The 20,726-nt window shown below is 39.9% G+C and overlaps 1 protein-coding gene across 1 annotated transcript in view; it reads right to left on the bottom strand.

The window, feature by feature from the left end:
• The window catches only part of LOC146466535 (dynein axonemal heavy chain 8-like), a 109,027-nt gene that overhangs the window by 21,257 nt on the left and 67,044 nt on the right, over window positions 1–20,726 (bottom strand). The window contains exons 56-70 of the mRNA XM_085127027.1: window positions 20,382–20,534; window positions 20,027–20,137; window positions 12,496–12,662; window positions 11,770–11,956; window positions 10,950–11,057; window positions 10,250–10,389; window positions 9,021–9,152; window positions 8,165–8,473; window positions 7,252–7,498; window positions 6,634–6,783; window positions 5,197–5,509; window positions 3,791–4,051; window positions 2,156–2,373; window positions 1,852–2,027; window positions 240–368 (exon numbers count right to left, since the gene is read on the bottom strand). Of these exons, the coding sequence (XP_084983153.1) occupies window positions 240–368; window positions 1,852–2,027; window positions 2,156–2,373; window positions 3,791–4,051; window positions 5,197–5,509; window positions 6,634–6,783; window positions 7,252–7,498; window positions 8,165–8,473; window positions 9,021–9,152; window positions 10,250–10,389; window positions 10,950–11,057; window positions 11,770–11,956; window positions 12,496–12,662; window positions 20,027–20,137; window positions 20,382–20,534 (2,801 nt within the window). The remainder of the gene's footprint in view (window positions 1–239; window positions 369–1,851; window positions 2,028–2,155; window positions 2,374–3,790; window positions 4,052–5,196; window positions 5,510–6,633; window positions 6,784–7,251; window positions 7,499–8,164; window positions 8,474–9,020; window positions 9,153–10,249; window positions 10,390–10,949; window positions 11,058–11,769; window positions 11,957–12,495; window positions 12,663–20,026; window positions 20,138–20,381; window positions 20,535–20,726) is intronic.

Raw genomic sequence — 20,726 nt, 5'->3', positions numbered from 1 at the left:
TGGGTTCAGTGAAAATAAAGCTTAGAAAAGGGGCAGGCCTTCTGTCTCAAGCAACTTGTTGCAAGTATTGAGAGGGCCTGAAAAACCTGGCATGATGCTGACCACATGATTGATGCTTTAAAATCAGTCCACAGGTTCCGTATAATACGAATCAACGTGCAAGGCAACGAGCTTTATATTCCAAGGTGTAGGTCCACACAGTTATTATAAATACAAGGCCGAAGCCTACTTTCACGAACCTTCTGTCAACTCCCATTGCTCCACAATAAGTTAGAAATGCTGCGGCTGCGACACAGTTGGGCAGCAGTATCTCTGATGACGTGTACTCGTCAACGTAAGCCTTCCATTCTCGCTCCATGTATTTAAGACTATAAATAAAGAAACAAATAAATAAATAAATAAACAAACAAATAAATAAAAAAACAAATGATCGACAAACAAAATGAAAACACGAGAGTATTCTCTCGACAAGAGAGATAGTCTTAAAGAAACTGTGGTGCTGTGTTGGCAGGGAGTAGAAAGAAATGTTTAGTGATAATTTGTCCACTGTAAAGAGATTCGAGTGCTGATGTTTTAAGGGTTAGCCATTCGATTCGATTCTTTCTGACGAAGAGGTAATGCTCGAAACTTCTGCACTGGAATCTTTTTACGGCGGACAAATTATCTTTAGTTATCGATTCTGTTGCGTGAACGATTCTGTTGCGTGAACAGTATTTCCAAGAATGAAATGAACATTCGAATTTCTCTTTGTAATGTCCGACGTGTGAATGGAATGTTGGACACTTCTCTGGAAATCGTTCCGAAAAAGACGCATTGACTGAAAAAAAAAAAATAAAGGATTCAAAATACTTGGGAAACAATTGTTATTCTTGATTTATTCAATTTTGCAATGTAAAGAAAAATTCATAGCTTTATACCGTCAATAAGCTAGGGAAATTTTAATATACGGGAACTCTGAAATCTCGTTGGCGATTTTCAAAACTGACATGTAAATTTCAAAACTCCGTTCAAATTTCAAAAATATCGTTCACGCGTGACCTGGGTTGACTGTAACACTGAGAACACCATGTTTGGTAATAGGAACTTACTGAAACTATTTTAAAGTCCTGTATAATTTGTTATTTGCCTCCAGTACAGTGTACCGTACTGTCTGTTTTCTAATAATGTGTTTGCACTCTAACTTAAAAATACCCGGGAAAGAAAACAAAAGAAAAGAAATTAACTAGAAGGGAAAGGTTAATATTGTGACTCCAGTTAACAGAAAGAATATCAATGCTAACTGTTTGTAGAAAATTATGTTTGAAGTAACACAGGGTATCCAACCAACACCGCCGCATCCTCAGACGAGTACTATCATGGATGCATAGTTTTTAATAATTTTTCTCGATAGCTTTTTTTAAATTAACTTATTATACAGTTTATTACTTTTATTAACGCATCGTATATAGTTTTTATAGTTTATTTGGTATATCCATATTATTTTTATAGTGGATCTGCTTTTTTATAGTATAGTGCTCAGGGCTCCTATTGATAGCAGGGTGCTTTTAAGCTCATGAAGAGACTACCCTGACCTTTATAACTAAATAAAGGTGTCTGTCTGTCTGTCTGTCTGTCTGTCTGTCATACCTCTGGTAAAGAACTGTAGTAAGCATATGGGATGTGGAACGTCCACTTTTAGTAAGCCAGGGTATATACCTCCGGTACATAACTGACATAGTGTATGACATAACTTTGTTGTAAGCCTGTGGCACATGACTTTTCTGACTGTTATGGGACACACATTTGTAGTGACCCTGTGGTGCATACCTCACACCTCCGAGAGGTATGCTGTACTAAACATATATTGCATACCTTTGTAATAAGCCTGTGGCAGCTTTTAGTCTCTCACTACAGGACGCTACATCATTCTGAAGGTTATGTTTCACCACTACTGCATCATCATACTCTGTTTGCAGCGTACTCACAGCTTCTTGGAGGGCTGGTAAGTCAGCTTCCGTCAATTCAGGCTCTGGTTCGGGTGTGGGTGCCTTTAGATAATAACAATATTAAAATACTGCTGTTTGATATACGTAGCCCTGGTTTCCATGTGATGACAAGTGATTGCAGATGATCATTTAACGTGCTTTTTCACAATTAACAAGCTAATTATTCTTACCTTTTCCTTCTCTTCAAGCTGTGCCTCTTGATCCATCTGAGCTTGCTTTGCATCATCTTCCTGTTCCCTTAGCAGCTCTTCTAAGTAATCATTGGCCTTTCTGTAAGGTTTGTACAGACGAGTGTACTCCACAAGTGCCACAGTGTATTCAACCAACACCGCCGCATCCTCAGACGAGTATTTAGCTGCCGTGATTGTGATTCCTTGAGGCCTGCGCTCTGTTTTCGGACAATAAAAACAGTGACTTTAAGGCGAGACAAAACATGTTTATGGGTGCTATGAAAACTACTTAATGACGGTGCCTACTGATACCGAAGTATTTTTGCGCGGTTTATGACTATGCGGGTAAACTAAAGCAGATCTTAGCAAGGGCTATTAAAATCCAAAGAGATAAATAAGCAACAATTATTCTAAAAGGCAGTAAAATACAAAGCAATGTATGGCGTTTTTTTTTTTTTTTCAAAATTGAAGCTTTATTATCCCTGAAAAATGCATGGTTACCCCAAATTTTCTTTATTGATACCAAGAGCACTTGCTAAATTCTGCTTTCTCCCCATATTTTAAAACCGCGCAAAAATATCCCTGTATTAGTAGGCACTACCGATAGGAAAACCAAGTATCTCGAGATGCACAGAACGTATGCGCAGTAACAAAAGTAGGCACCGTCCTTAATGTGATAAGAGTTCAAAGCCTAGAACTGGAAGCGACTCCACACTTCTCACATGATCAGTCAGGTCTAGTCTCCTACGAAGCCGTTATAAGGGTCGTCGCGCAACGCTCCTTCTCACAAAGAGAAGCGTTGCGTGACGAGGAATGGCTGAGTAGGAGACTAAGTCGGTTCTGGTCATGCAGAAGTATTTTGCTGTCGTGACGTTCAAAAATTTACTGTGAACATGAATAAATTCCTTTTTATTGCGCAGATATGTCACTAAACGTATACTTTTATTTATATTTGTTTCATTTATTCGCTGACGTTCATCTGCGGGGGGGGGGGGGGGGAGAAGGAGGAGGAGGAGGGTTAGGGGGCGAAGAATGTCTTTCTTAAGACTCACTTAAACAGGAAATTCAGGTATAAAAGGGGCCTAGCCAGGCCATTCTCACCTTTAGTTGTTAATCAACCATCAGAGCGTAAACAAGTGACAAATAACATGTGCCTTTTTCTTCAGCTTTTACCAATAAAATTGGCTTCGTTTTCAGAATAACCCTTGTTAATTAAACAAATTAGAACTTGATATCTTATATTGCTGTGGTGATAGTATAAAAATTTGAGGCATATTTTTCAGAGGACGCTTGAGTCAACAACTTGTCACGACTGAGCAGCGTCTAAATTTGCATCTCACGCCCGTAAAGGTGTGAAATGAAGGAGGGGCTTGCCCTTTTATAGCAGAACTTCTTGTTTAAGACATGAAAGACATTTTAAAAAAATGTATATCTGGGGTACATGCTAAATTTCTATAAATCAAAGGAAGAAATCAAATAAACTGTTTAAGAAAGATAAAACAAGGAGTAGTTTTAGTAGCTTCCTCCGAAGATACAAACTCTACCATACTCTTATTTCTATTGATACAAATTTGTCATTCTACGTTTCAAAGTGAAACTAACAACAGCTAACAAAAGGCAAGACGAGAACAGCACCTGTATGTACAGATGTTCGACCGGGAGGGGACTGGTAGGTACTGGCACTAGCACCCGGAGCAGCCGTACCCAGGTCACTGTCACTGACATCTCCTCCGTTGGATGCGGCCAAAAAGGACTGGACACCTTTGAGGATGTCTTCGGGCAGGCCTTCTTTCCAGGGTATATTGTGCAAAGATTCCACAAACTTCTGTGAGTCGTTCATAATTTGCTGGATAGCTTTCCATGTTGGACGATCAACTTTGCCTTCAGCATTGACTCCTAAAAGAGTTGTTAGAAGTAAAAAAATTACTGATGAGAGAAGCTGAGACCGATACAACGTAGAATTACGTTTTAGAGTGTACTATATTTCGGCTGGCCAAACCAGCCTTCTTCAGGTACAATGAGGATTACCATTGGGACATACGCTTCTATTACAACTTGTAATCTGGGCGTATGTCCCAATGCCAATGCCAATGCTAATCCCAATTCTCACTGTACCTGAAGAAGGCTGGTTTGGCCAGCCGAAATATAGTACACTTTAAAACGTAATTCTACGTTGTATCGGTCTCTGCTTCTCCAATCATTTGTATTCGTTAAGCCAATCAGATCAACAATTGATCCCACGTATACGAGCAGGATTATCGTCCACAATTGTTGCTTAGACTTTACTCAAAAAATAACACCCAAATGGCGATATTCCGCGCGATCTCGCAGGATAATTGTTAAAGGGGCACTATCACGCCGATTTTGCTGTATTTTTGTAAATACAGCTCAAATATTTGACAAAGAACCTTTTTTCGAACATGAAATTGCTGTTAGAGCACTGGGGAGAAATACTAAGAGATTCCTCCGACAGAGAACAAACTATAACCAGTTTTAACCGAGTTTTCTGCAATACACAGGAAGAACTTGAAAAAATTGGCCAATTTAATCAAGTTGCAATCCATTTCCATCCTAACCATCCGCAGCCAAAGAATTAATTAATACTAGTTTCTGTGCACTAGTAAGGTTATAACTAACACAACTGAATCATTATTTTGGCCATTCCATCAATTCAAATATGCTTTTTGGCTATTCAAAGTGAGACTAAAAATAGGTGACACTGCCCCTCTGAATGAATGAATGAATGAATGAATGAATGAATGAATGAATGAATGAATGAATGAATGAATGAATGAATGAATGAATGAATGAATGAATGAATGAATGAATGAATGAATGAATGAATGAATGAATGAATGAATGAATGAATGAATGAATGAATGAATGAATGAATGAATGAATGAATGAATGAATGAATGAATGAATGAATGAATGAATGAATGAATGAATGAATGAATGAATGAATGAATGAATGAATGAATGAATGAATGAATGAATGAATGAATGAATGAATGAATGAATGAATGAATGACAGGTCATACCAAGTAGCGCAATCTGTGACCCTCCTTTCTGGTGCAAGTCCTTGGTACCACCTCTTTTCTTGTGTGTTGCAGAGCTGGTACGAGATGCTTCATCAGAGCCTGTCCCTAGAGACGAGCTCTGATCTCCTTTTCGCTCATGCTTGGTAGCTGGAGGGTGAGTGCTCCCCGCTCCACCGATACCAGCAGCAAACTCGGGTCTCCCCAGTAACACCATCACCATGACCATCACCATACCAGCCATGGGTGGGGGACTCTGGAAAGCTCGAAGTCTTTCACAAAGGGAACGGTCTACCCTGTGCATCCAGTGATTGACCTGTGTACAGCAAACAATAGTCGGAGTCAGGATTCAATTAAGGACGGTACTGTCTAAGGGCCTCTTCATATGAGCCCGGTAACCGGGCTGGCCCGGTAGGCGGGACGAATTCTGTCTTCTGTTCATATGGGAAATTTAATCTCGGTTACCGAGATGAAAAATGTCCAAAAGGCCCCCAAAATACCCGTGAAACCGCGTTCCGACTTGTCAGCGACCTTACAAGCCATGCGCAGTTGAAAAATGTTTCGTCACGGACAGTCTCGGTATCCGGGCTGGAGTGTTCACATGGGAAAAATTTCCAGCTCGGTTACCAGGATCTCGGTCGCAAAAACCGAGATCTCGGTAACCGGGCCAGCCCGCCTTCTCATATGAACACATCGAAATATTTGTAAAGAAAAGAGTGGCGAGGCGAGATATCAAAAACCGAGCCAGCCCGGTCAACCGAGCTCATATGAACATGCCCTAATACAGAGGCATTTTTGCGTACGTTAATTATGACTATAACCACTTGTAATACACATAATTTACTTTTAAATATTATCCTAGAGCTTGACGCAATAGTTTTAATTGTAAAGTAGTGTTACTTACGGTTTTTTTTTTTTGGAGGGGGGAAGGGGGTGGGTGGCGCAATTAACACTACTGCCTTGGCGGTAATTGCGTCTACCCAATAAAGGACTTACTTTTTTTATCCAAATTGAAGATCACCTCAATTTTTTTCGTGGATTTCAATAACCCTTGTTAAGAGCTTCTTCTTTCCGCGCACGGTCATAAATCGCGCAAAAATAGAACGCATGCGCAGTAGCAAGAGGAAGCAGATCCAGAAGTCCACCAGCAAATGCGCCGGGTTCTCAAACCAACTAAGTGACCACTAACCGGCTGAAGTTGATGTTACCAAGAGAGATTTACGAATGTGGTTTTCCACTTGCAAAATAAGTAGTCACTTAATTTATTTTGGCAGCACGGAATTTGTTACAAATAGACCAAAAACCTCGAAGTTCGTCAAAAATAGTCCGCTATGCGTTGTATTTTCAACTGTCTTTTCGGTGTTAATTATGTGATGAAACACTGTATCGTGTTTGATATATTACATGCAGCATTCAGCACTAACGAGGTGTAAAACCAACCTGTCCTTCAGATTTCTTCAGAGCTATTTTGGAGTCTTGTAACGCACCCTCAGCCAATGCGATCTCCTCCATCACCTTTAAACGACGACTCTTTATGTTGGAACTTTTCAGCTTCTCAAACTCTTCATCAAGCTCATCCGACTCATCATCCTATCACATCGAAAGAACGGCAATCTAGTTTCAACCTTATACAGTAATTCTCAAGAGTTATACTGGAAGAAACCTTAGGGTGCATTTGTTTGTGAAGATTGCAGAAAGGAATAGAGAGAAAACGCGTACTTTTGGCACCACGGAAAAGTAATCTTTACAAGTTTGTTAAATTTATGGTTGTGCTGTTTAGCATCAAAGATGACTTCGGTCTTAGGAATCTTTTGCTGCGATTGCCACATTTGATCTGAATGAATAGAATGAGCCAAGTACGGCTTACTCTCTGTATAGGCATCATCGCGTTTTGTAGGTAACGTTTTTGTTAGGAATTAGTCAAATCTAATGAAATCTATTGAAACACTTTCCTGTTGCAAAGACAGTCTATTAAATTTTCCACTCAGTGTAGATTTTAACCATCGTTAAGGCACAAAGATAGAGCCACAACAAAATCGAGTTTCTTTCAATACTAACCTGCAACAAGGCTGTGTCATCCTCTTCAATTTCGCTATCTATAAGTGCAACAAATGCACTTAAGGTGGCACTCCCGATACCAAGTTTAGCTTTGAGTTTCTCTAGCACAGTAGCCTTGGCTGTAAGAGCCTCCAGCAACTCATCGGACTTGGCTGTAGCTACAGAAAGTTGCTTTTTGGTCTCTGAAATCACGTTCTTGATCACCACAGCGTCTTCTCGTGTTTGTTCCAGCGTCGCGAGAGCACGACTGATAACATGGAAAACAAAACGTTAGCTGTACATCTCATCATGAGTAATCATCGCTGAAAAAAAGTTTGAGAGTTTGTAGTCTCTCTTTGATACCACGCAGTTGTTAAAGATAATCTATCAAAGCCAGACTATTGACGACGACAGTGCAATCAAGGTGGTCCTTCGTCCTTAAACTTGAAGCTCCAAACTTGTTAGAGACAAAATACTCATACAGCGAGGAAACCCCTGGCTATACAAGAAATACAGGTGAATCTAATAACTCCAACTGTCGAGGGAAGCACAGCAATTGTTATAAGAAGTTTAAGATATTGGGGTCAACTTAGAGTGAAATGGGAAATCATTTCAGGTTAAAATTACCAACTGGGGAGGCACGCGAGCTAACAAATCAAGGTCTACCTTGGCCTTTTGTAATGGACAAGTTCCTCATAATTATCGTATGTTGTTGTATTGACTCAAACCATTATTATCAAGGTGTTTTTTAGATGCTAAGCCTAGTTTCTTTGCCACCCATCACCACAGCAACAAAAACAACAACAACAACAACAACAACTTTTACTCAGCTCAGATCACCCAAGGTTTGGCTATGTTCCGCAACATTTCATATCCTTGGGCTTTAAACGAATTTCTCAGGCAAGCGTCAGCCTTAAAGATCCAATCAACTTACGTTAATCGACTGACTCTCTCATTGGCTTCCTTTCTCTTGTCCCAAAAGATGTGTCTAAAACAGTGCATGAACTGAATGTATGTCGTAGGGCCGACAAAGACGTCTCCAGTAACGTTGGATCCACCATTCTGATGTTTCAAGTTGACTTTCTCCAGTAGAATTGACAGAGAGCGTGGCTCAGAAGCGCTGCCATCATCAGGAGGGGACTTGGCTCTGGTTGATAGAGGATCATCTCCAGCCCAAGGGATCTGGTGGCATTCTCTGAGCACGTGCCCATGTATTGTAGAGAGTGCGACTACAACTTTATCCCTAAAATAGATCATTTCCAAAGTGACTACTTGTGAATCGATGCCACTCTGACTGGCGATGCCCAATTGAATTGGCCCCGGTTGTTCAGAGAGCAGATAACTCTATACAGCGGATAAATCGCTATCCAGCGATAAAAATGTACTCCAAACAATACATTTTATCCGCTGGATAACGTTACCCGTTCTTTGAACAACTGGGGCCTGAAATCTAATTCTAACTCCCCCCGCTGTCAATAAAATACAACTAAACGCACTAACAACATCAAGTGCGGGATTATAACACCTTCATCTTCCACCACCCCCACCCCCACCCCCCCTCCAATTTTGCTTGATCCTCATAAACAAGGGAGTCAAACGATGTTACAAGAGCTCCATCAGTTAAAACAGACGTTTTGAGTGTCGGCCACTTCTAACAACAAGCGCTATCCACACAAAACCTACTTCACTGAGTGTCAGCCATTTGTAATAAGACAAAAATGTGGCCTCAAGCTCTATCAATAAATCATTACTACTTTGACTAAGGAATGTGTAGAAAATTAGCTACCTACCTTGTTTGTTCAGAGATTTCAGAAAGAACTTTGTGCCTCTCTAGATAGTGAATGGCTTCTCCTTCCAGCGCATACTGAGGCCAGTCTTTTACAAAATCCATCTGACAGCCATAAAGGATACCTGGGTATGATCTATCGACAAAGGAAAGAGTCAAATGCCTTGTCATGAAAAATCGTTCAATCCCTTTGTTGTTGCTGCAGTTTTATTTTGGCAATCTGGAATTTCAGAAATTTAAAGTCAACATTTCTTCTCGTAGTACTTGAAACTAAGTTCTAAAGTGTTCCAGACTTAAGGCAAAGGGGCGTAAAATAGTCCAGTGAGTCCATAGCTCCTTACCCGACAAAGGGAAGCTCTTGATTTGACAACTGCAGCTTAGCATTATTTTACTAGATGGCTCCCGCTTTTCGACAGCATTTTTGAAACCCGTTTTCTATCAATTGGTTGAACATTTTCGTGCAAACGTGTCCAATGTCTTCAACATAATTGTACAGATTTCACACTCTTACCACACAAAAATCACTAAGAATTGAATATCTCTTGATTGCACAAAATAGTTTTTGGCCCAGAAAGTTATCAGGCATTTCGAGAAATGGGGCACTGGTTGGTGTGTACGATCGCGGGGAAGACAACGGCTCGTTAATTAAGATGCTTGACCTGTTCATTCTGGGTAAAAGGCCAAAACTTGGTTTAGTAAATGTAAAGCAACTAGCATCAGAGGGAAGTACTACTCAATGGCTTTCATTTAAACTGTCAGAGATCCACAGGCTATACGACAGAAAGGCTACAAAAGGGGTTTAAGGACGGTGGCTCCTAATACAGAAGTATTTTGCACAGTTATGACTTTGTGGGAAAAGCAAATCTTAGTATGGGCTAATGGAATCCACAAAGAAAATTGGGGGTAGCGGGCATTTTTTTAGGGATTATTAAGCAACAATTATTCTAAAAAGCAGTAAAATACAAAGCCATATATGGCGTTATCATTATTTTCTCCAAATTGAAGCTTTATTATCTCTGAAAAATGCATGGTTACCTCCAATTTTCTTTTTAAATACCAAGAACACTTGCAAAGTTCTGCTTTCTCCGTATAGTTTTAAACCGCGCAAAAATATCCCTGCATTAGTAGGCACCACCCATAGGAATCCCCAATATCTCGAGATGCGCAGAACGTATGCACAGCAACAAAAGTAAGACTCGTCCTTAAATTCTATGCCAGTTGGCAATGCCTTACCTTGGACCTATTCTAAGAAGCCTATGAGTAGGTGGAAGACACAGAATGATGTGAAGATTAGCCTTCACTCGTGTGATGAAAAACTTCATAGGATCGGCTAAGAAGTTGGAGAATTTCTTCTTGATGGCCGGCATCAAAGCCTGTTAAAAATAACAAAGAAATTATTACTTTATGATCTTGAAAGCTCATGCCTTGATTTACTGGTGTGCAAGTATACCTATAAAGGGCATTAAGTTGAATAGGTAAAGAACTTCAATTTATCGCGATCAATTTGGTAGCCTGATAGAATACACTTCCATACACAGTGGTACCCAGCTTTATACGCACTGTTTGCCAAACTATTTCTGTAAAGCCAATGAACTCATAGAGGTTATTAACATAGACAGTGAATGGGTAGCAGGTCTAAGATTTGACCAAGATATGGAAATTCTAAGATCAAGTCCAGAGGCTTTTGATTGTCAGCTGAACATCCTCGGTGAAGTAAAGCAGTAACGTTGGCCTTATGTCTGTCTCAACACTGTATTTTTTGGCCTACAAAAATAATTAAAATTTGTGGATTCCTCAAGTACAATTTTCTTTGCGACCCAACACAGTTGTAAGCAACCCAAAGTGTATGGTGGTTTTTCAAATAGAGCATTAAAAACCAAGGACACCAATCAACCTAATTGGAGTAGAAGATTTCTGCTTTGTGATAGTTTACCTGCAGAAGGCTGTCTAGTTCATCTGTGGAGAACAGAGGAGGGTATTCTCCACTGATAAGCAAGCTGTTCAAAGCATCAAGGTACATGTCATCTCGAAGATCTGGTGCCTGAATCAAATACATACGATGGTAAACAGTTATTTTATGGGCCAGGTAAGGTCAGCTCGCAAGCACTGGCACCATGTTACCAACAACAGGCGTTACCACTCTCCCTTGGATGGCATACTAGTCCCCCTCATCCTTTATTATCGCCCTACACTGGTTCACTGCAGGGCTTCCTCTCGTCAACACAGTGTTAAGTGTAGACTGATTTTCGCTTACCTCGAAATGATTACGCGCAAAAATACAAACTAATTAACTAACTGGAAAACAGCAATTTGATTGGTTTAGTGAACAACAGTAAAACGTACACGGCTTTTTGTTCGATTCGAGCTGCTGCCTGAGAACTTTCTAGAAGTCAATTGATGATTCTCTTAGCTATCACCGTTTTCAATAGCAATGTTTGTTCAACGTCGGGGTGGACTTTAGCAGGAAAACTGATGAAACAAATACAAACACTTATGGAAATCACATTTCAAGGTCAAGCAAAAATCGCTCTTTACATGGCCGAAGAGACCCAATGTGGAGAAAAAAGTCTTAGCTAAGGACCAAATGGCAACCTTCCCTAACATTCAGCTATGAATTGAATTAAGATAGCACAGCAGTACAAATACGAAAATTAAACGGAGCCGAAACAAGTAATATTTTATTTCTTTCATTGTACAAGCTAGACTACAAGCTGTTTAACTTTCATCCTCAACACTGCATTGCATATACTTACAGTAAAGAGGACAGTCGTGGTCTTGCCATCACAGCCGGCTTGACGCACAGCAGATCTGAGTCCATCAAGGAATGTGTTGGGATAGGTACAGTCCACAGGATGAATGGGGTATTCCAACATGTACAATGCTAGGGCTGCTAAGGAGTTCAAATGAGCACCAATGGAGCCAATCAACAAGGCATTGCCTCTGTTGGAGAGAATATAACAATACTAACAGATGAATAGGGTATTCCAACATACACCATGCTATGGCTATAAAGAAGTTGAGATGAGTACCAACAGAGCCAATCAACAAGGCATTGCTTCTGTTGGAAAGAACGAAAGAACACTGGCAGAAAAATAGGCTATAGTTTCCAAAGCAGTGAAAGGCCCTTTACACTGTTTCATCTAAGTTTGTATACGACTACAGACGACAAGGAGGTCAGCAATTTCTTAGGACTGATCTATCAGTTGTGACAAGAGTGAGCACCGTTTGGTCTCATTCATTTGCAATGGATTACACTAACGTTGAGAACGCCATACGCTATTGTCTTGGTCTTATAAATAAAATGCGGAGGATTCTCATTAACGTGCTGTGGAATACGTTAATTATAACAGGATGATGTCATGTTCTATTTTAGGCTACCCAACAGGTTATGAACCGGTTTGACAAGTTTATCTATTTTTGCTGACGTTGCCTCCTTCGGACCAAACGGTGCTTACCATACTTCTGTGACTGTTGTTTACCTGTTCTTGTAGCTCAAGATTCTGTGCAAGCGAACCACGTGAAACATAACGTGGGACGATATCCTTAAGTCAAGTCCCTCTCCGCTAAACTCATCGTTATATCGCTTCAGAAAGTTTTGCAAGCAAGGAGAAACATGTTCAATGTTATCTAGGGCTTGAAGAAGGATCTGCAAGTAAACCAAAATAGCATGTTGTACCACCATACGTGTCTCCATGCAATAACACACTACCATGAACAAATTCTGACCTTTATTGTTACTTATAATTACTATACGCTTATTTTACTGGACCCATTGATAACTGTACTGTTGTAATGAATGGCTCTCCTTTTAAAACAGTTGTATGATTTCAGATTCAGATTTTTTTATTTATGCACTATTTCAATAGTTTACTACAAAAGGAAATAACAATACATCACAAAAGTAACAAAGAGACAACATTAAATTACATAAATCATCAAAGGTAAAATGTGCGCAGTGACCAAAGGAGCTTAGGCTTTCGAGTTGGTAACTGCCACGTGCAGCTAACTGGCGTATAACATGCAACATGCATTGTCACCGACTGTCATGACGGAAGGACGTATTTTGTGCGCTCTCCGCGTTTTTGCTTTACTGTCTCACTTGGTGCTTCCTTTCACTGGAAATATAACGACATGTGAAACTAATTTGTTTTGGAGCCCTCGGATGACCAAGCCTTTTTACAAAGCAGCATCTCTGAGGCTTCCTATCGTGAAACATTTTAAGCATGGAGCTCTCGCCGTGGTCTTGCCGTTCGACTCTCATGTCCCTTTGCCGGCTTTCTTTGCTATCTGTTGTGACATATCTCTGAACCCTGGCCCTGACTATGGTTCTGTGGAGACCAGGAGCTACTTAAGAACTGAGCTTTTGGATATTGGAAAATCGCTAAGCTGTACTAAATCAAGATTTCAAGTTGATTCAGCATCTCTTATTAATCTCACGCGTAATGGCGTTTTTAGAAATCCGCCTTGGTACGTAAATGCTGCCTTCACTGGTGCCCGTCAAACTTGCAATCGGATTCCAACTAGGATCTCATCTGCAAGCAGATTTAATACACGCTTTAATGGAAATACAGCAAATTTTGGAAATTTGGTTTTGCTTTCTACAAATAATTCATCCTTGCATAAATTTTCGCTTTCTGCAAGTGATTCATCGATGCATAAATTTTCCAAGAAGATCTGCTTGAACAAAGGGCGACACATACCTGTGTGGACCACTTCACGCCACGATGAGCAACGGATAAAAAGCACTCACAACGCCAGGAACTTACTGAACCTTATCAATATAAACACCACTAAAAATTCTACTGTACCACGACTTCGCTTTGCGTTCTGGAATATTCGCTCTATGAACAGGAAAAAAGTGGCAACCATATGTGATCTTGTAGTGTCTAAGAGACTGGATATTTTGGCCCTAATTGAAACATGGATGCAAGAACATGGTGCTAACTCTGATCCCGCTCTGGCTTCTGTTATAAATACACTACAAGACTTTGATTTTATACAGACACCAAGATCTAATGGCAGAGGTGGGGGTGTTGGCATTTTTCTCAGGAAAGGATTCAATGTCAAACGAAATACGACCCTTGCGTTACGATCAATTGAATATATGGACTTATCTATCAGTTCATCTCACTCGTCGATGCGATTTATTGTTATCTATAGGCCTCCGCCAACCAAGGCCAATAAGTTAACCACTCGCATGTTCTTCGATGAGTTTCATCAGCTTCTAGAAGTTCTTGGCGCTGTCACTGGAAATCTAGTAGTAACTGGGGACTTGAACTTCCATGTTGATGATGCCAATGACCGGGATGCTGCTAAATTCCTTGACCTATTGGATTCAGCTGGTCTTGTGCAAAGAGTAGGTGGTGCCACACATAAACACGGACATACACTAGACTTGGTTATCACACGCGACGGTGATCAACTAATTAGTGATATCCCTGAAATCATTAGATGTGATAATGTCATCTCTGATCATAGTGCAATTGTTTGCACAGCAGCCATGGCGCGTCCAAAAGCTACCAAGAAGACCATCATGCACCGGGACCTGCGTCGTTTGGATACCTCTTTATTGTGTGATGACATCAAAGACTCCATTCTTTGTAGCTCAGAACTGGGCTTTTGTTCTGATGTTAACACGCTTGTAGAGCAGTACAATGACGTTCTTGGTCAACTGATTGATAAACATGCCCCTGTCAGGTCACGCACGGTTACCTTGCGTCCGCACATGCCATGGTTCAGTGAAAATCTGAGATTTCTTAAAAGACAGAGACGGCAAGCTGAAAGAAGATATGTAGCTTCTGGTCTTGAAGTGCACAGGCAGATGTATGCTGACCAATGTCGTTTATATACTGATGCATTGAATACGGCCAAGCAAAACTACTACAGAGATATGATTACTGACTCTGACCAAACTCAATTGTTTCGTGTTATCGATGGTCTGTTCAAAGTCAAGTTTACTCCACCTTTGCCTTCTCACGATTGCCCGCAATTATTAGCTGAAGAATTTGCTGATTTCTTCACCAGAAAGATTCAGGTTTTGAAAGATCAAATGAGTACTTCGAATCTTGCATCAATGGAACTGTCAGTTGGGTTGCCGCCCTCTGTGTGCAAGGGTACTTTCTCTGAGTTCTCGGATGTACCAGAACGCTATATCCGTGAGGTTATCCAGAAGTCCAAATCAAGGTACTGCATATTGGACCCTGTACCCACTAAGGTTCTCAAGAACTCCATTGATACTCTAGCTCCAGTACTAACATCTATTGTTAACTTGTCTTTGAAATCGGGAGTCTTTCCGACGAGTCTAAAGAAGGGTGTAATACTCCCCTCTATCAAGAAACAGTCGTCTAACCGTGAGGAATTTCCCAGCTATCGTCCTATTACTAATGTACCCTTTCTATCAAAAACTCTTGAAAAAGTTGCTGCCACTCAAACACTGGACCACCTCGTCTCGAATAACCTCCTAGCTAAATTTCAGTCAGCTTACAGACAATTTTACAGTACAGAAACTGCTCTGATTCGAGTTCTAAATGACATCATGGTTACCATTGACATGCGAGGCGAAGTTGTTTTGGTTCTGTTGGATTTGTCCTCAGCCTTCGACTCTGGCCTTTTGGAGCGACTGCAGTCTCGTTACGGTATTAATGGGACCGCCTGAAAGTGGTTCGAGTCATATCTAACAAACAGGAAACAACAAGTACTTGTGAAGAATTGTTTGTTATCTGATCGGAGTTTAGTATATGGTGTACCCCAAGGATCAGTCCTTGGTCCTCTGCTGTTTTCCTTGTTCTTTGCACCTTTGGAAGATGTCATAGCAAGTCATGGGTTAGACTCAATGATGTATGCTGATGACACGCAACTATATATCACTATTGACTCATCTAGGGATCGTCCAGCACTCCTGACCAAGCTTGAACTATGTGTAAAGGACATCTTAGTTTGGTGTAACGCGAACGGTCTTGCGTGCAATCCAGACAAAACTGAAGTCCTTCATCTGTCTTCTCGGTTTGCAACTCCCAATCCTATACCTGGACTTAACATCAATGGTTTTACCCCTGATGCCCGTGACCTAGGAGTTATCATTGACTCGCACCTGCAGATGACTAAGCATGTCAATAACATATGCAAGAACGCTTTTTTGTCCATTCGAAATATTGGCCGACTTCGAAAGTACCTTGACCAGTCTACCACGGAAAAACTTGTCCATGCTTTTATTACATCTAAATTGGACTCGTGTAACAGCTTACTTGCCGGTCTTCCTGATTCCGAATTGTCCAAATTACAGTCTGTTCAGAACACTGCTGCTAGATTAGTTAATAGGTCTAAGAAATGTGAACATATAACTCCGGTTCTTCAAAGACTGCACTGGCTTCCAGTCAAGGCCAGAATTGATTTCAAAATCCTAGTTCTTACATACAAAGCGCTTAATAATCTGGCTCCAGATTACATATCTGAACTCTTTTGCCCATATCTACCATCACGCCCATTAAGATCTGCTGACCAAAGGCTCTTAGCTACTCCTCGCTATAACACCAAGACATATGGAGCGAGAGCCTTCTCTGTCTATGCTGCCAATGCTTGGAACTCCTTGCCGCTTCAAATAAAGAAGTCCGAGACATTGAACTCTTTTAAATCTTCAATTAAGACATATTTATTTCGTAAATTTTATCAATTAGAGTAGGTTTTTTAATGTGACTATGAAGTTTCTTTTATATATATATGTATTACAAATTTTGTAATTGGCATTTTTATAGAGTTGTAAAGCATTGAGACTTAGTGTAATGCTTAATTATATATTATTATTATATTATTACTAACTAAGTAGCACAAAACAAAAGATAAGAAAATTAAGAGTGCATAAAATCATACTTCAATTTTTACAAAAAAACAAAAAACAAACAATAGAAAAAAATAATTAATAGTGAGGGCAGAGAAATAATGACAGCTAACACTCCGCAAATTCTATACAGCAGCATACAATTCTAGAGTGCAACATTGCTGTTGTCAATCCAAATGACTTTTTTCAGCTTCAACGGCAAGTGGTGTGGCCCAGGTCCACAAGTGCCAAGCCCTTCGCTCTCACCGCTTGGATTTATTTCAGTGTAGTGAAAATCCTACACTTTTAAGTAGCCAACTGGTCAGCCTTTCATCAGTTCGGATTTTTAAAGGCAATCACATTCAATTTGTAACCGTGCTAAATACTTCAAACTTGATTAAACTCAACATTTCGGGTCTGATTTTTTCTGTTTGGTTTTCGCCTACCTTTTGTATACGGACGCGTTAGATCTGGGTACGAGGTGATGCACGCTTTGCAATGACTAGCCGTTATTTTGCAAGGAGATGCGACGTACCGTAAGTTTCCCGCCGTAGCGGGGTTGTTTACGACGTCAAAATGCCGAGTTTGCCGTCGCGTCTAAAACGTGAGTAAAATAATCCCATTTTAGGTCTTATTCGGCGAAATTCTTTGATAGTTTCGATAGTTAAAGGTTTTTCAATCTTAGTGGATCGTTTTATTTGAGTATTTCACGAAGAGAAAAAGATTTTTAAAGGATTAATCTCCGTTTCATTTTGTCGATGTTGGCGGGCTGTCGATGACTACATGGAAAGCCGCTGTGGCTCTGTCACGAAGCCGCCAATTGCAAACCACAACCAATAAGTTTTTTGTGTCTACGGCTTCTAGAGAAGCGTAGACACTATGTCATCGGGTTGAGTGAAAGAGTGAAAGAGTGTAAGAGTGTAAATGCCACAGGAATCCCAAATGGAATCCTATCGAAAGCCGACGCTAATCCTCGACTGACCGAGATCTAAGTGATTGTATTTCCGGATCAGGACAATGGCGACAATACGGTAAATGATGTTTTCCGATATTGATTTGCTTTTTACTAATAGTTTACAGTCAACCCAGGTCACGCGTGAACAGTATTTCCAAGAATGAAATGAACATTCGAGGTTCTCTTTGTAATGTCCGACGTGTGAATGGAATGTTGGGCATTTCGCTGGAAATCGTTCTGAAAAAGACGCATTAACTGAAAAAAAGATTCAAAATACTTAGGAAACAATTGTTATTCTTGAAACATTCAATTTTGCAATGTAAAAAAAAATTCATAGCTTTATACCGTCAATAAGCTAGGGAAATTTATACGGGAACTCTGAAATCTCGTTTGCGATTTTCAAAACTGACATGTTAAAATTTCAAAACTCCGTTCAAATTTAAAAAATATCGTTCACGCGTGACCTGGGTTGACTGTAAGTGATGATTTGAACCAGAATTCTGTAACTTCTGTAATTTTCCTCGCAAACGTACCCGAATTTACTGCGAGTGATCGCTTTGAACAAACACGGAGTGTCTTCAAATTTTACATGCGTGTTTGCACGCACGCCAAAAAAAAAACTGAAAGTTTTTTGCCTCTAATAACAAATGCATCGTTTATTTCAATAAAATGTTTTGTTGGAAAAGCTTTTTGTTGATTTTTGTGTCTTTGTCAATTCATATATGCGTTTGAGAAGCGACAGATGCTAGATGCGCAATCAAGGACAATTTGCATAAGCGGATTGAAATTTGATATGCCAAAGGTCTTCATCAACACGCCGTGAATTTTTAGCAATTTTTGCGTTCAAGTGTGTTTTTCGGCAAATGATTAATAGGTAACCATATTATTTCACGTCAGAAAACATTTGTTTTTAACCGCACTAGGAAAAAGTTAATTTATGCGAAAACTATGGAAACACGACAGGAGTCAAAGAATGATACTTGCTATTCATAAGTTCAGTATAGATTAATTAATAGTTTCTGTTGCATTTTATGCCTACGTTTCAGATTAGAACTTTGCTTTCAGTACTTTATGTTTAGAACTCTGCTGCATTGCTTTCAGTACAAAGTTGTGGTTCACGTTGTAAGATTATATAATATATTGTTTATGTTAGAATAAAGTTACAGTTCTCTTCAAACAAAATGTTTGTGGTAAACAATACCAGCTTAATCTCTTCTCACCAGTATTCTGTGCAACATTTTTACAACCATTTTTTCTATCTCTATCCTATTTCCACTCCTCCCTCTTCGTTTTCTTTTCAGTCTTATTTCCCTTTTCTTCAATTCTTTTATATCACATTTCTACACCAGTGCTGCAGTAGACACATGCAGTCTGAGACTGCCTATTTTTTTTCTTGATGTACTGTTAGGAATATGTATTAAAGTCAATCATTAAATACCCTGTTTGAATTCTGTTGTGTTGTAGCTTCATCGAAATAACGAGTCAACATTCAACATTTAATCTCGGCTCAGTTTGTTGACAATTACACAAAATCGAGCTTGTTTTGATCTAGATCCATCCGACAGTTTTGAATTAACAAGGAAAAAGGCGAAGGAATCATCGCAGAACCAAGTTTTGGTCTATGCAACATTTAATGAAGAAGATACAATATTTCAACTATATGTCATGTCGTGGCACGACGTGATTATGGCTCTGGAATGGTGCGATGATTTAACGAATTGTTATATTTACAAGTTTGTTTTAAATCTGGTTTGGAATTGTCTGTACGCATATTTACATGTTGTCTTGTTACCTGCATTGAAAATATGTAATTTTAAATGGCAGAATCTTTATGGAATGGGTAGAAGAAAAAGAAAAATCTGGATTTTTCGACTTAATATATTTTAATCGTACAAGAGAAGAAATCCGCCCTCTGAAATTTCTCCGTCGTCGAAGCTTTCAAGGAGAGGGCCACGAGCCGATCTAAACGAAGCTATAACTACAATAAAAATTATTGAACCCTTTCTTCAACTCGTAGCCGTCCTCCGGTCGGTTTCTTAAGGTTTACTTTTCACGCCTTACGGCGGCCTCTCCCCAGTTTTCCACGGTCATAGCTGCCGTCGCAGACACCCGCCGTCGTCGGATCTTAAGCTCCTTCGTATTGCACATGAGCAGACCATTATTTGTAGGCAGTTATTTGCAGGTCACGTGGTTTGCTCTCGGCCAATGAAAAGGAAGAAAAATGCATCGAATGATAACAAACCTTTGGAGCTGTCCGTCCTTGAGTTACTGGCCGCTGACCATACAGTCCCGCATCCAAAGGAAACGTGATAAACAGAGGAGATGGAGAGTTGGCTGGCAATTCTGGAAAATTCTACAACAAAAATCAAAAGTAATTCAACACAATGCTGAACACTAGACAAAGGTTTCACCCTCTGCAATGCGTTTCCTCACTCATAAAACGATTTGAACTCTGAAAAAATGCTAGAACAAAATTCAAAAGTAATTCAGCACAATGCTGAACACTAGACGAAGGCTTCACCCTCTGTAATGTGTTTTCTCACTCAAACGAGGGTTTTACTGTAACGTTAAATAGCTTCTAAGCTAGATAATTGTACCTCTTTAATGACTGACTTGAGGGTCTTCTCAAACCATTTGATATCAACTGATCGGCATAAACGATCCTTGACGACTCTTGTGATCTCGTGCTGCCATAAGGATACCATGTATTCTTCATCTGCTCGCATTTCCTCAGAACAGTTTTTAAGTCCCTAAAACCACACAGCAAATTAAAGTAACCAACACTACAACAACAACAAATTAATGATGATTGCGTTTGATCCTTGATGGAACTAACTTCAAAGACACAGGTTGTCCGACGAGAAAGTGGTCTTGGGTTGTCTAACGAGGCAGGCTAAAATACAAAACAAATTTCACAGTAGATGTATTCATATCTACTAGCC

This window comes from Pavona decussata, unplaced genomic scaffold, assembly GCF_977016875.1.
Source record: "Pavona decussata unplaced genomic scaffold, jaPavDecu1.1 SCAFFOLD_143, whole genome shotgun sequence".
NCBI classification, from domain to species: Eukaryota; Metazoa; Cnidaria; class Anthozoa; order Scleractinia; family Agariciidae; genus Pavona; species Pavona decussata.
The sequence above is the reverse complement of the archived record's forward strand: the minus strand, read 5'-3'. Positions and strand labels throughout refer to the sequence as shown.